Genomic DNA, 14,274 nt, shown 5'->3' on the forward strand with positions numbered 1-14,274 from the left:
GGAGGCCACCATCGTCCCCTGGTCAAGAGGGGCCTGTGTGGGCTTCGGGTGGAGGCCAGTGCACACCCCCGTCCGCCGGCCTGTCGGCCGCTGTGCCTCCTCCAACAGCAGTTGTGGCCGTGAGCCTCTTGGAACAGCAGACGAGGGGGACAGATGTACAGGAAGTTGGCATCTGACACCGTCTCCCAGCCCCGGGCCTGATCCCTTCGTGAGCAGCACTTAGAATCCACCCTGCCCTGGACATTCCAGTAAGATGTGGCCCAAACAGAGCCCCTTCCTTTGGCCGCCGCCCCGAGCCCTGTGCGTGGTGAGCGGCTGCGTGTCTGTCCCGGGGCCGGAGCCGAGCTCGCTCCAGCCGCAGCCCTGCGGGGCTGTTCTCATCCAGCTCCGGTGACTTTCCGGACTTCTGGGACAGTTGTCGTTATGTTTTACTCCATTGCCCTAGGATAGGGGCTGACAGACAGTAAATATTTTAGGCTTTGTGGGCCATAGGTCTCTTTTGCAATTCCTGAACTCCACTCTCGTAGCCCAAAAGCAGCAGCCGTGGACCATAGATACGTAAGGGAATGAGCCGCCGTGTTCCAATTCGACTTTGTTTACAAGCAGGCAGCGGGTTTGCATTTGGCCGGAGAACTGGGGTTTGCTGACCCCTGCCCTAGAAGGACACTAGTCATATTACGTGTCTTCGTTTTTGGTCCAGAAAATGTGGTCACTTCACTTCTTACATAATTCTAAATTAGGGTCTTGGTTTTTTTTGGGGGGGTGGCAAGCACCCATTAATTATTTCCATCTTTTCACGCGGGGGCCACACTGGGGAAGGCAGGCGGACAGTCGGCCTGGGCAGGTGATTTTCCCACCACTCTGCTGAGAAGAGCAGTGGGGCCTCTCTCCCCAAGCCGGGTGGCCGTGCTCTATCTGCCTGGTGGCCTGTTAGGGACAGTTGTCTTCTGATGAAGGACGGTGGTGACACAAGGGCAGGAGAAGCAGCATTTATAGCACTCGGATGCGCCTGACCCCGCTGCCCATCCTGCCCTACACAAGTGCTTACGACGTGGGGAACAGTTTTTAAAAATTACACATTAATGCACTTGCTTAGTTTTTCTTATTTTAACAAAAGATATTTAAGATTATTTTTATACAATGTGTTTTCTGTTGTAAAAGGAGTACACGTTCTTTGTAGAAAACTTAAAGGGATGAAGACTGTGAAAAGCACCTGTCATCCCATCACCCACGCTCTCTCCATCACCTTCGTTCCTTCCTTCCTCCTTCCACCCTGCGCAAGGAAGGGTGCATAACCCTGGTTTTGACCTGCTTGTTTCTCCACGTGGGAATATGTGATACACTTTATTTGTCACTAGGTACCTCTCACAGTGTCATGCTAAGTGGCGGTCTAGCCTTCCCTCCTGTGGCTGTACCACTGTTCAGCTGACCAAGCTTAGACAACGTTGTGACTTTTACATTCTTGTGGCCAAATTATCACACACATCCGTTTTTAAGGAAATGCAATTTGACAGGTTTTGGCGGGATTCTGGCATAGTTACCCGGCAGGCTGGCCTGGGGAGGAGAAGGGGCAAGGGACCTCCGTGGCAGATGGGCCATGTGGGGCTGCGGCAGCCGAGTGCAGCCTGGGCCCCTCTTCAGCACCTGCCCCATTACGGGGGCTCCGCTCAGTGGGCCGGGGCCAGGCTCTTGGGCAGGGAAGGGTGGGCGCTGTTTCTCTTTCTCTTCCTCTGGGTTCTTTTTCCTCTCAGTTGCCTTTGGAAATTGGTAGCACAGAGGATATTTCAGGACCTCACTAGGTGGAAGCCCGGCGTTGCCTGGGATATTTGAGTGACGGTCCCTGTGTGTGACTTTAAAGGCTGAGGTGAAGGCCAAATCTACACAAATTCATGGATTTTGGTGTGGAAGTTTAAGTCTTTTCCCCAACACATACATGCTTCTGAGTCCTTGGAGGAAACAGTCAACTGTTTCATTTTTCAAAGAATGAAAAAAAGGGAAAATGTCAAGGATGTAAAGGAACGTGTCTGTGCTCATGGAGGCTAGAAGGTGGGAGTATTTGTGCCCAAAGTCAAAAGACTGTTCGTGGCGGGGAGGGGGCAGAAGGCCACTCACCTGCCCCCCCAGGGCCTCCCGGAGACTCGGTCCTTGCCAAAGTGTGCTGGGAGTGACAGTCTCGAGAGCCCTTGGGGCTGGCACGGTGGGTCAGTGTCTTTAAGGTCATTTGCTTTTGGTTTCTTTTTTGAGTTTCTTGAAGGAATAATGGAAAAAGAAGGGGCAGGTGGAGGATTTCTGCTTAAGGGCAAAGCCAGACTTTTTGAGAGAGGGTAGCAGGTGGAGACTCTTAGGAAGGGGTCTTGCTGGAGATTTCCTGCCTGGCCTTACATGTGGGCTCCCTTTCGCTCGCTCCCTCTGGAACTGGGGTTCTTGAGGTCCTTGGACAGCAGCGTCAGCAGCACCTGGGAACTTGCTGGAAATCCAGATTCCCAGACTCCACCCCGGACCTCCAGAATCAGAGGTTGCGGGGCTGTGGCTCAGCAGGCTGGGTTCTAACTAGTCTCCCGGGTGGTTCGAGCAGGGGCGAGGCAGTTCCGGAATGGCAGGCGTTCTCGAACCGTGGAGGGACGAGCTGAGTTCATTTCATTCAGCAAATGTTTATTACCTGTCTGTTCTGTCCCGAGCACCGTGGTGGGCACTGGAGAGACAGGGGGGAGACAGATGCGGTCCTTGTCCCGTGGCTGACGCCTGGTCGGGGAGAGGGACAGTTTACACAGGCAGATTCAGAGCCTCGTCACTGCCGCCCTGGGGTACCGGGGCCGGGTTGGGGAGGGCTTCCCGGAAGAGGTGATGTCTGCACAGAGACCCGTGAGGAAGAGAGGGCGTGGGGTCCGTGTGCACAGGCCTGCAGGAAGAAGCCCCTCTGGGTTCCAGGAATGGGGTGGCCTGGCCGGAACACAGAGTCAGTGGGGGAACGTGGCAAGTGTAGGCCTGGGGGTGGGGGGCAGGAAAGGCAGGTCATGAAGGTTCTTCCAGCCCCTTAGGGACCCTGGAGCAGGCACAATGCCTGGGAGTGATTGGATAGGATTTTCCTTTAATTTTTATTGTTTTGAGATAGAGTCTCGTTCTGTTGCCAGGCTAGAGTGCAGTGGTGTCATCATAGCTTACTACAGCCTCCAACTTCTGTGCCCAAGAGATCCTCCTGCCTCAGTCTCCCACGTAGCTGGGACTACAGGCATGTGCCACCATGTCTGGCTAAGTTTTCTTTCTTCTTCTTTGTTTTTTGTTTTTTTTTGTAGAGACAGGGTCTTGCTGTGTTGCCCAGGCTGGTCTTGAACTCCTGGCCACAAGCTGTCCTCCCGCCTCGGCTTCCCAAAGTGCTAGGATTACAGGTGTGAGCCATTGAGCCTGGCCAGGATTCTTCCTTCTACAGTGCTGGCTCTGACCGCGGCCCAGGGGCTGTACCAGCAGGAGCGAGGCTGGGGGCCCAGTGGCAGCTGGGGGCTGTTGCATGGCCCAGGTGGGAGCGTCAGATGGTCTAGGGCAGGTGGGAGCAGCATTCCTCAGGGTCGGAGCCCTGGGAGGGTGGGGTGGAGTGGTGAGGTCAGTTTGGGACATGCTGAGCTTGAGGGGCCCGTGGCATGTGGGGTGCTGGGCTGGCAGCAGGTGGCTGGGGGAAGCCTGCCCTGGAGAAGGCTGCTCAGTGTGGGCTCTGCCCCGCTTCACACAGTCGCCAGGACAAAGGGAGACTGTGCCACTTGCTTTTGAGTTCTTACACCAGTCCCCAAGGCTTCAGTGGCAGGTGTGACTAGGGAGAGACCAGAGGGGGTGGACCCTTGGCTTCTGGGGACACAGACACACTGCTGTGCCCGGCAGGAGCTGGTCTGTGCTGCAACACTGCAGTTACAAAGGGGCTTGAACCACTGCGTGGTAAATCCACACGTGGTCCTGGCCGACTGTCACAGAGGAGATGAGTGACAGGGGGTGAGTCCTGGCTGTGAGGGGGGGACTTGGGTGCGTGTGGGAATCGTCTCCTCAGGGTAAAACGTTCTCCGCCATGTGCGCCGTGCAGGGGACCGTGTGTGATGCCTCTGTTTGCTTTCTGTCTGCCAGGGTTGCCTGTTTGCTTTTTAAAAGAGCACAGCTCATTTTCCTGCGGACACATCTTGTATCTGGCCGGGGACGCACCCCTTGGTGGTGGTTTTTAGTTTTGGAGACTAGATTTGAAGGTCCCCCCGCCCAGTGTCCAGCTAAGGTGAGGTGGCAGGCCCGAGTCCGGAGTCCCCAGCGTGCACGGGACGGCGTCTCTGCAAGCTTTGGGGGAAGGTCCGAGAGTGAAGGTTCGACAGGGGACGTCCAGTTCTTCAGTCTCTGTCCCTGGGGTGGGAAGCTGCATTTGTTTATCTCTCTAGACAATATTTACTTCCTTTGCAGCAACTGAGCACATCAGGACCAGAAGAGGGGCCTGGTGGGCCGCCCGGAGCCCTCCCCTGCTGAGCAGCGCACTCCACGTCAGCTTCTGGGGGTGGCAGAGCTGGGGCTGGTGTCCAGGCTCCGAGGACGGGGTCTGCCACCCAGGCTGCCTCCTCTACGTCAATCCTGTTGTCAGCGTCCCTTGGCGTCCGGCCGTCTCCCGGCACCTGTGCCCATTACAGACGTGTCTACGTGCGGCTGCAGCCGTGAACCCCCGGGGCCAGGGCAGGCTCACCCAGGACCTGCAGGGACTAGCCCAGAGCACGGGGGAGACGTCAGCCAGCATATGCTTGAGGGACAACTGGGTGACATTTGGGTACAGTACCTAGCTAGTAGGCACTGCCCAGCGTGGGTGTCTGTCCCCACCCCCCTGTGAATGTGTGGTCACCCGGAGCTTTCCACCCCTCGGGGCAGAGCAGGCAGGTGCTGAGGCCTGCAGGAGGCCTCCCTACCTAACGGGCAAGGAGCCGAACCTCCCTGTCCGCGTTCCTCCCAGGTGACACCCTGGAAACCTCAGGGCCAGCAAACAAGGCCCGGGGCTGGGGAGGGGGGATGCTGAGCACAGCAACGGCTCTAATACTTGCAGATGAAACCGTGGTGCTGGGAGGGTTTTTAACTTGTGCATCAAATGTGTTTGGGGGCTTTTAGTTTTATTTGTTTAAAATCATGATGAAATTGCTTCCCGGTGTAGCTAAGTGCTTGGTCCTGGGTGCATTCCTGGAGGGGATTTGCAGCGAGATTTCAGGAGAGTTGAGTTCTGAATCATGTTGGGATCGTGGTGCATTAGAAGTAGGGTTTTTGAGGCCCAAGTTTTGAAAATGGAAGGTCAGAAAAGTTCTGGAAAAATACTTCCTTCTGGTGGTGGTTCCCCCTCCCTCCTCTCTACTCCTCTGAGGGCAGAGACTCCCTTGCAGAGAAGTACCCGGTGCTAAGCCCGGCATGGTGGCGCACACCTGTAATCCCAGGTACTCGGGAGGCTGAGGCAGGAGGATCGCTTGAGTCAGGAGTTTGAGGCTGCAGTGAGCTATGATGACGCCACTGCACTCCAGCCTGGGTGACAGAGTGAGACCCTGTCTGTAAAGAAAAGTCCCTAGTGTTGAGGAGGGTATGCACAGTTCACTGTGCAGGGTGAGGGGTCTGGGTGTGGCCCCTGCACAGTAAGTCGGTATATTTGCCAAAGGTGGGTGAGTGCAGGCTGTGGGTTTGAAATACGCATCCATGTGTTAATCTCACAGACGACAGACTGTTTATTAGCAACACATGTTTACAGGCCGACTGTGTTTATTGATTCGAGAAAAACAGGCCTGGCCTCCCAGTCTGCAGGAAGAGCATGTTTCGGGGGTGCTGTTTGCACATGGACAGGAGGGCTGGCTCCGGCCGTCTGTCCTCCCCGGACCCGGTGCCCGGTCTCTAGGGGGAGACTGGGTACCAATGGGAGTTTACTGGGGGGTCACTGGGAGGTGACGGGGTGTGGTGTGTGGTGAGACTTTAGTATGTGGTTATGATAACTTGGATGGAAAATTCTGGAGGATTAATAGTTTTAAGCCAAAAAAACAAAGTCTGAATTAAATATTAATAGATCTTAGGAGGAAGTTCTGAGGAAGACTGGACATCAGGCGTTTGGAATTTTCCAGCTCGCGGCTGTGGAAGACTCCTGTCTTGGTTATCTGGGTTGGGTTTAGAGATGAGCCGGGTGAAGGCGTGTTTCTGGGGACCCCTGGGGCGTGTGGTGTCGTGGATGGTCCTGCCTCTGCCATGGCATGTCCCTGATGTCTCTGAGAAGCTGCCACCTCCCTCCGCTCTCCGGCCTCGGTGGGGGCCCCTCCTCCCCACCCCCACACTGGGTGGGAGTGACGTGTGTGTCGGGGCTGTTGGGAGCCGGCACAGTCCCGTTGGAGCTTCACGTGCTCTTGCCCCGTGCTGGACGCTCGCCCTGTGCGGCTGGTTGCTCCTTGCATGCGGCGCAGGAGCGCAGAGTGGAGCTGGGCCAGCCCCGTCCCCGGCTCCCGTCTGTTTCAAGGGTACAGTTACCGTCCCCAAACCTCCCTGGCTTAGACTGGGGTGCAGGCATTGGTCCCTGAGCAGTGCCCTCTCCCTGCAGAAGCGCCTTGGAGTTGGCGGGCCTTGAGTGTGCAAGGGGCAGCGTGATGCGGGCGCAGAGCAGGGCTGGGGTCCAACCCGCGGCCGCCATGCGGAGCCGCCTGCCCTTGGCCAGTTATGAACCTCTCTGCGTCGGTTTCCCCACTTGTAAGTGGGGTCAGTAACAGCCATGCCCGCAGGCCGTCTGTGAAGATCAGGAGATGTACGGAAAGCTCTTAGCCAGGGCGTGGTGGCCGCCGTCATTTGAGGGCGAAGGTGATCTCCGAGGGCCGCTCATGGCCAGTCATCTCGAGTTCCAGGATCCTGGCGTTAGGGGCTCCTCCTTTTACATAAGAGTAGCTTTTCCCGTGCCCGGGGCAGAGCCCGTTCCTGCGGGAGTCCCTGGAGTGGCTGGGGTGTCCCCTGCAGCACAGGCGGGAGGGGCCTGACACCTGCAGACGTCCAGGGTTCTGGTGAGGGACCCGCCAGTGCCCGTGCAGGGCCTTCCCCACTGTGCTGCTGTTAATTCATGGGTAAGATCGCATGCCAGGAGTCATCTCTGTGGCTGTCCCCTCCCTCCTCCTGGGCCACACCTGTGACCAGTGTGTGTGGCTGCGACCAGTGTCTGTGCGAGGTGGCTTTCAGCTTCTCTGACCCTGGGCTACGTTAAGAAACACACTTTACATTGTGACCTAATAGAGAGAGAACAACACACACAGCCAAGGGAAAAACAAATGTCACGGGACCGTCCTACCCACGGTGCTCCTGGTGCTTCCGTTGCCACACCGTGTCGTCGCTCATTTGCTCGGGGAGCTGGTTAGACCTTCCGGCGCTGGCTGCGCTGCGGGTCCAGACTGCAGTCTGCAAACACCGCCGTGGAGAGTGGCTGAGGCTGAGGGTGGCTGCCGGGGGGAGGGGGAGGGGGTGGTGGGGAAGGGGCTCTGGCTGTCCCTGGGTCTGTCACTGGGCAGCGGCTGGGGAGGGACAGGCAGCCCCGGTCTCTGTGGGTTCGGGTCGGAACAGCACGGCCGTGAGATGCTTTGGGAGCGGGACGCGCCCACCGCAACGTATGGTCTTGGTCCAGAGGGCAGAGCACTGCACGAGGAGTCACTGCCCCCATTCACGTCCTGGCTCTGCTGCAGACCACCTGCCTCTGAGCCTCGGGTTTCCCGCAGGGCGGTCTGCGGCCAGGTGGGGCCGTGTGTGGGAGTGGCAACTCCACGGTCTCTCGTCGTGCTCGTGCCCCGGCAGTGCGGGGGTCGCCTGGAGTCTCCCTGGAGCCCCGGGCCCTCTCCTTTTAGTCAGCCTGGATCGGAAGGGGACATCAGTGGGAAAACCAAATGGCCTTCTGCCCGGGGTTTGGCGTAGAGTGGGAGGGTGTGGTTGGCCAGTGTGGCGTGGAGCCTGCCCTCACCCGGCCTCCTCTCTTGCAGCCCCGCAGGATGGCGGCCATGCTGGGGGACGCCATCATGGTGGCCAGAGGCCTGGCCAGGCTGACGCAGGTGGCCCTGGAGACCCATCTGCAGCACTGGGGCTTCGGCGGGGAGCTGCTCCTGGCGGCCAGGGCCCTGCAGTCCACGGCTGCCGAGCAGGTGGGCGCGTTCCTGGGGGGGGCGCAGGTAAGGAGCCCGGCCAGGCGGCGGGGGAGGGGGTGCTGGCGGGAAGAGGGCCGGACTTGGGCTCTCACACCCGAGGAGGGTTTTAAGCACGAGCGGGTGCACACAGGGCTGGCTCCTGCAGAGCACTGCCTGCCGCGGGTCCCCAGCAACTTCCCTGACAGTCCGGGGGGAAGCGGAAGGGCGTGTGTGCGTTCGTGTGTGTGCTCACATGTGTGTGTACGTGTGTGCGTGGGCACATGTGTGTTGGAAGTGGCATTGCAGGGGCTCTGCCCTGCGGTTGGCAGACCTGGACAAAGGTCACAGTGCTCTTCCGGGCCATGAGGCCACCACAGCGCCCAGGCCTCTGGTCAGTCTCGGGTCCCCGGACCCTTCCCTCCTGCTCTGTGAGGATGCAGTTCGGACATGGCGACTCACACGGTGCACGTGTGCCTTGGACTTCTGAAGTCTTTGTCCCTGTGATCTCCAAGCCTCGCCGCTGTCCTGGGATGGGGACAGGCCCCATGCTTCCCCCGTTTCTCAGAGGAAACTGAGACTGAGCAGTTTGCTGTGAGACGCTGTTCAGTGACAGGAGCGGATTCCTTGTCCTGCTCCTGGACAAGACGCCCTGCTCCTGCCCTCCCTCTGCTGAGGCTGTGGCCTCCACCGCCTTGTTTGGTGCCATTTCTGGCGAGGAGCCGTTGCCTCCTGTTGGATGTTCTGTGCGGGCTGCAGGCAGCACCTGGGCCCCTGGACCGGGTGACCCATTCCGGCTGAACCAGGAATGCAGGCCTCGGGCTCCCTCCGGAAGTCGGCGCTGCTCTAACTGCAGCCTCCCTGGCACTGTCTCCCCCGCCCTGTGGCCCACATAACTCCGTGACGATGGGGAGCCCTATTTTCAGATGAGGGAGTGGCAGAGCAGGGTCAGGAAGTCACTCAAGGTTACTCCTGGTTCAAAAGTAAAAAGGACCTGGATGCAAAGGTCAGGCCTTGGTGACGGTTACAAAGAAAACACGGTAGATCCCCTGCACCCCGAGCTCCCAGGGACATCCAGGCCTGGTCCTGGTTGTGACTGCCTCTCCCATGAGACCTTCTTAAACGCAAGCCCCAGGCGACTGGCAGAAGCCACGTCTGCCGTGAGGGGCTGTCCCCTGTGCCCCCTCTCTGGCTCGGAGCTTGTCCTGTCTTTTGCCCAGGTTTACCCTCCCCAATCCCTGGAAGCCCCTCCTGGGCCTTGATTGGCAGGTGAGGAACTTGCTGCTGGGGACTGGTGGGCACCTGGCCTGGCCCCAGCTGGGCAGCGGTAGGTGCTCAGTGACCTGCCCCAGCCACACAGCAGAGTCCTGGCAGAACCAGGGCTGGAGCCCAGGTCCCGGCTCCCGGGCTGGGAAGGTGCCAGAGGCCTTGGGCATAGGTAGCATCGTTGTAACCCTGGAGGGTCGGAGAGGGTGGGAGGGCGGCAGCGTGCTGTCCCATGCAGCAGGGACAGATATGGGAGGAGCTCCTGGCTCGCTCCCGTGCCCCTCCCTCACGCTGGCCTTGCTCCCTGCAGGCTCAGGACAAACACGAAGAGCCTTTTGTGGAGAACTTCGAAGACCGGGAAGCAGAGTTCCAGTTCTCAGGCCCGCAGACAGCTGGAGCCTCCGCAGACTTCTCCGCCGACCCATCGCAGCCGGGGTCCCCGGGTCACGCCCAGGGCCCAGCCCCTGCCTACGGAGCCAGCGGACCCTTTAGGGAAGCCGGGCTCTCGGGCCAGGCCACCTCCCCTCTGGGCAGGGTCCACGGGAGGCTCTTTGCAAACCCCACAGACTCCTTCTGCACCACCGGCTTTCAGCGGAGGTTCTTCCACCAGGACCAGTCCCCCGTAGGGGGCCTCACGGCCGAGGACATCGACAAGGCGCGGCAGGCCAAGGCCCGCCCCGAGAACAAGCCGCACAAGCAGGTGGTACGTCCGTGCTGGCCTTGGCCCCGCCTTGGGGACTTTGTCGGGGTGCTGCGGCCTTTTAGGAACGGGGGCCTCTTTTTAGCGGGTGTGCTCCAGGTGGCGCTGCTGCCTTTGGGGACGGAGGGGCAGTGGGGACGCAGCCTGAACCCCGCAGGTCCGTCTTGTGCCCGCGTGCTGGTCCCACAGGTCCCTTTCTTCTCTTCCTTCAGCTCAGCGAGCAGGCCCGGGAGCGGAAGGTGCCGGTGACGCGGATCGGGCGGCTGGCCAACTTCGGAGGTGAGGTGGCTGTGGGCGCCTGGCCGCCCCACCTGCCCCGCCGGGTGGAGCCGGGGCTGCCCTGGGGTCTGCGTGGAGGGGGCCGTGGGTGGGGGCCCAGCCCTGTCCCAGGGAAGGGGTTGGTGGAGTAGGTGCAATCAGTCGTTGGTCTGGATGTTTCTGTGGGCGAGTGATCCAGCTGCCGGGTTCCAGCCCGGCTCGGCTGTCCCCGGGGCTGGACCCGCGAGGTGAGCTGGAAGCTGGGCGGCCGCCAGGCCTCCCCTGGGGCAGTGTCTGCAGCAGCTCTTGTTCCTCCTGCTGCCGGTCGGCCGCCCGGGGGCCTGGGCAGGAGGGAGGCCAGGGAGTGGGCCCAGGCTCCTCGCTGGGGCTGGGTAGCCCCTCACCAGGCCTTTCGCCCTTGGGACCAGCCACTGGGGAAGCCGTTTGCTGGACCTCTGCGGCTCATCAGCGGAAGGGGACCAGCCCCTGCGGTTTAAAGCCAGTTTACCGGGCTGTGGAGCTGTGAGCGTTGTGTGCTGCGGCAGTTAGAGCAGCCGTCGCATCCAGTCCACCTGTGCTCGTTTCATACGCGTTGAGGGATAATTTTATAGTGAAGGTTTATAGCAGCCGTAGCTGCTTCTGTGACGTCGTGTGGCCGTGTGTATTGCCTATTCATGCACCAGGGGGTTCCCGCCGAAAGGGCCGTCTCCTGTGCCGCGGTGTGCCCTGCGATGGGTTGCCGAAGTGCGTTTCCTTAGCGCTCCTCTGCGGTCTTCAGTAGGTTCTGCGAGCAACGTGATTCATGAAAGCAGCAGTTAGGGCCGCTTGATTCAGATTCTGGCCTTGGGCGCGTGGCTGTCTGCAAGGCTGTGTGTAGCAGGGGTCAGATCAGTGCATGGCGATGCCGGTGCTAAGTGGTTGTGGAGACCCCCTGTCACAGGTCTGCCCTCCTGTGACCACCCATCATCCGTGCTGTTCTCCTCTGCCGCCTCTTCTCCTTTGGAAACCCACCCTGCTCATTCGAGGCTGGCTCTGGGCAGGGGCTCACGCACTGCGGGTCCCCAAAGCCTGGTCCTCTGGGTGCTGGACCGACGCGTGGCTTCTAGCATTCAGTGGAGACTGGCTGTCTTTCCAAGGTGCCGAGCAGACTAGGTTAACTGGATAGAATTTTCTCAACTGTAAATTTTTCTTCCATAATTGTTACCTTAAAACTTGGCATCTGCTGCCAACAGAACTGAGTTGTTCAAGCGTTTATAGTGTAAAGCATCCTCTGAGTGACAGCACAAGGCTATTGCTTTACTTCCCTTTCCTGCGTGAGCATTTCAAGCAGGTCATCCTAGAATGTCATAACTTCTGGGATTCTGCCCTCAGCACGAGTTTGAGAATCGCTGCCTCGCTGGCTCCATGATGGTCCTCGTGCCCCAGAAGGCCTGGCCTGTTACCTGCTTTGCACATTGCCCAGCAGTTGGGAAACACTTATTTGTTATTAAAATACTGAATGGAGGTTCTCTTCTCTCCTCCATGAGTTTGAGGGCAGGAACTACCCTGTTTTTTCATTTTTATATTATTTACATCTGTAGCTTTTTCCTGTAACTTCCCCTTCCCTTCACTCCAGACTCTGATGAGCCCCGTCCCTGGCAGGCTGCCTGTGGTGTATTTTAGGCGGGATGTCACCCTCTCCTGGGAGTCTCTGCGGGGAGAAGCAGCGGAGGTGATGGAGGCTGTTTGGGAAAAGTGGTCACAATGAGGATGTTGATGGCGAGTTAGAATTTGTTGGAACACCGTAAAGTCCTGGCGAGGTCGGGCCCTTTCGCCTGGTGGCTTAAGGTAGACAGAGACTGAAGAGCGAGGGGTCGTGTAGGGGTGTGTGTGGGGAAAAAGGCAGCTTCAGTGAAACCAGGGTGGGGGGCTGTCCGCAGAGGCGAGGGGCGTGGGCACCAGAAGGAACCTGGATGGGACGAGGCGACGCTGTGGTCTTGGTAAGTGTTGAGCCGTCTCGGTGCGCGTCTCTCGGTGCGCGTCTCGGTGCGCGTCTCGGTGCGCGCGTCTCTCGGTGCGCGTCTCTCGGTGCGCGTCTCGGTGCGCGTCTCGGTGCGCGCGTCTCTCGGTGCGCGCGTCTCTCGGTGCGCGCGTCTCTCGGTGAGCGTCTCGGTGCGCGCGTCTCGGTGCGCGTCTCTCGGTGCGCGCGTCTCGGTGCGCGTCTCTCGGTGCGCGCGTCTCGGTGCGCGTCTCGGTGCGCGTCTCTCGGTGCGCGTCTCTCGGTGCGCGTCTCGGTGCGCGCGTCTCGGTGCGCGCGTCTCGGTGCGCGCGTCTCGGTGCGCGTCTCTCGGTGCGCGCGTCTCGGTGCGCGCGTCTCTCGGTGCGCGCGTCTCGGTGCGCGCGTCTCTCGGTGCGCGTCTCGGTGCGCGTCTCTCGGTGCGCGCGTCTCGGTGCGCGCACGTGCTGGCCTCAGCCCCGGCCGTGATTCGGGGCAGCGGCAGGTAAGGCTTCGGGTCGGAGGTGCAGGATGGACGCGAAGCGGAGCCAGTTCAGGAAAGAACGTGCTGTTCCGGCCCCAGCAGTGAACTCTGGTCCTCCTGCCTCCCCTGGAGGTTCTCAGGCTGTAGGCTGGGACCCCCTGGCTGGGACCTCAGGGCTGGCAGAGGTGGGGAGTGTCCACCCGCCCGTGGCGGGTCTCTGTGCTCTGACCTGCTGGTGTCCCTTGCTGACGGGGCCAGCTCTGCTCTGGCCACCCCTCCAGGAGCGGCAGGCAGGGACAGCAGCCTGGTGTGCCGGGGGGCACATGCCACCCTTCCTGTGGCACCAGTGCTCCTGTGGTTGCACGTGGCAGCAAGACCGATGCGCTCCAGATACGGGAGAAGCTCCGCGCCCTCCGCCTGGGTGTGGGAGCCTAGTTTCTGCTTTGTCAGGAACGTTCTTGAAAACCGGGGGCTTTTCTGCCTATTTCTCCCCCTCAGGCTCCTTGCTGGAGAGGAGGGCGGTTGTTAGTCTCTACAGATATAGACGAGGAGGCTGAGCCAGGAAGTCGCCGGTCGCCCGGGGCCATGTGCTTGCTGGTGACAGCCCTGGGACGGGAGCCCAGGCCTGGGTCACGCACTCGGAAGTCCCGGCCTGACCAGGCGCCACCGAGTGGCCCTTGGAGGGGCTGTGTTAGGTCTCCCCCTCCCCCAGCAGCCCTGTTCTGGGAACTGAGGGTCAGATCCTGAGAACTTTCCAGAACAAGCCACAGAGAACTCCCCTCCCCCTTTCCTGTTCTTCCTGCTGTGCTGGGGGGGCCAGAGGACACCAGGTGGAGACAGAGAAGGGGACGGGATTGCTGAGGTTCCGGAACACTGGAAGCAAGGGACAGGGTCCTGTCCGCTGCCTTTCCACGTGGGCTTTCCCGTCTCCCGGGTCGGAGGGTTGGTGGCGACGTTGGTGACAGTGAGGCATAGGACAGCGCACTGGCACGTGGCCAGTGGCGTGGAAGTGACGCTGCTGTTGGGTGTAGCTTTGGCCCTCACGGCTGCAGGGACCCCGAGCCTTGCTGTGCGCACCTGCAGCTCCGGGCAGGTGAAGCCACAGCCACAGGGACGTGACTGTCACCACTCGGGAGTGCTTTTCGCCCAGCCTGCGTAGGAAGGGCCCTGTTTGTTGGTGTTTTATTCTTTGCCTCTTTTAACCTCTGGTGTCTGTCTGGGCAGAAAGCCAGGTGACTGCTCAAGAGCAGGCCTTGTTTGGCTCTGGCGACCTCCAGACGTCACACGGAACAGTCTGGGCCGCTGGCCCCGTGTGCCCCTGCCCGGGGCAGGCCCTGCTGCCCGCTGCTTCCCCAGTCCTGACTGCAAAGCCTCCCTTTGTGAGAGAAACGTCTGGAACTCGCTTAGAACAGGCCAGGAGGGAAGCCAGGCTGCTGGCGGTGGCTTCAGAGCCCAGAGCGGGCTCCGTGGCTGG

The 14,274-nt window shown here is 60.2% G+C and overlaps 1 protein-coding gene across 1 annotated transcript in view; it reads left to right on the plus strand.

Annotated features, from left to right (window-relative positions):
• The window catches only part of COQ8A (coenzyme Q8A), a 31,389-nt gene that overhangs the window by 7,719 nt on the left and 9,396 nt on the right, over nucleotides 1-14,274 (plus strand). Inside the window, exons 2-4 of the mRNA XM_045537167.1 lie at nucleotides 7,980-8,165; nucleotides 9,694-10,086; nucleotides 10,296-10,362. Of these exons, the coding sequence (XP_045393123.1) occupies nucleotides 7,989-8,165; nucleotides 9,694-10,086; nucleotides 10,296-10,362 (637 nt within the window). The 5' untranslated portion in view covers nucleotides 7,980-7,988. The remainder of the gene's footprint in view (nucleotides 1-7,979; nucleotides 8,166-9,693; nucleotides 10,087-10,295; nucleotides 10,363-14,274) is intronic.

This window comes from Lemur catta, chromosome 25, assembly GCF_020740605.2.
Source record: "Lemur catta isolate mLemCat1 chromosome 25, mLemCat1.pri, whole genome shotgun sequence".
Lineage (NCBI taxonomy): Eukaryota > Metazoa > Chordata > Mammalia > Primates > Lemuridae > Lemur > Lemur catta.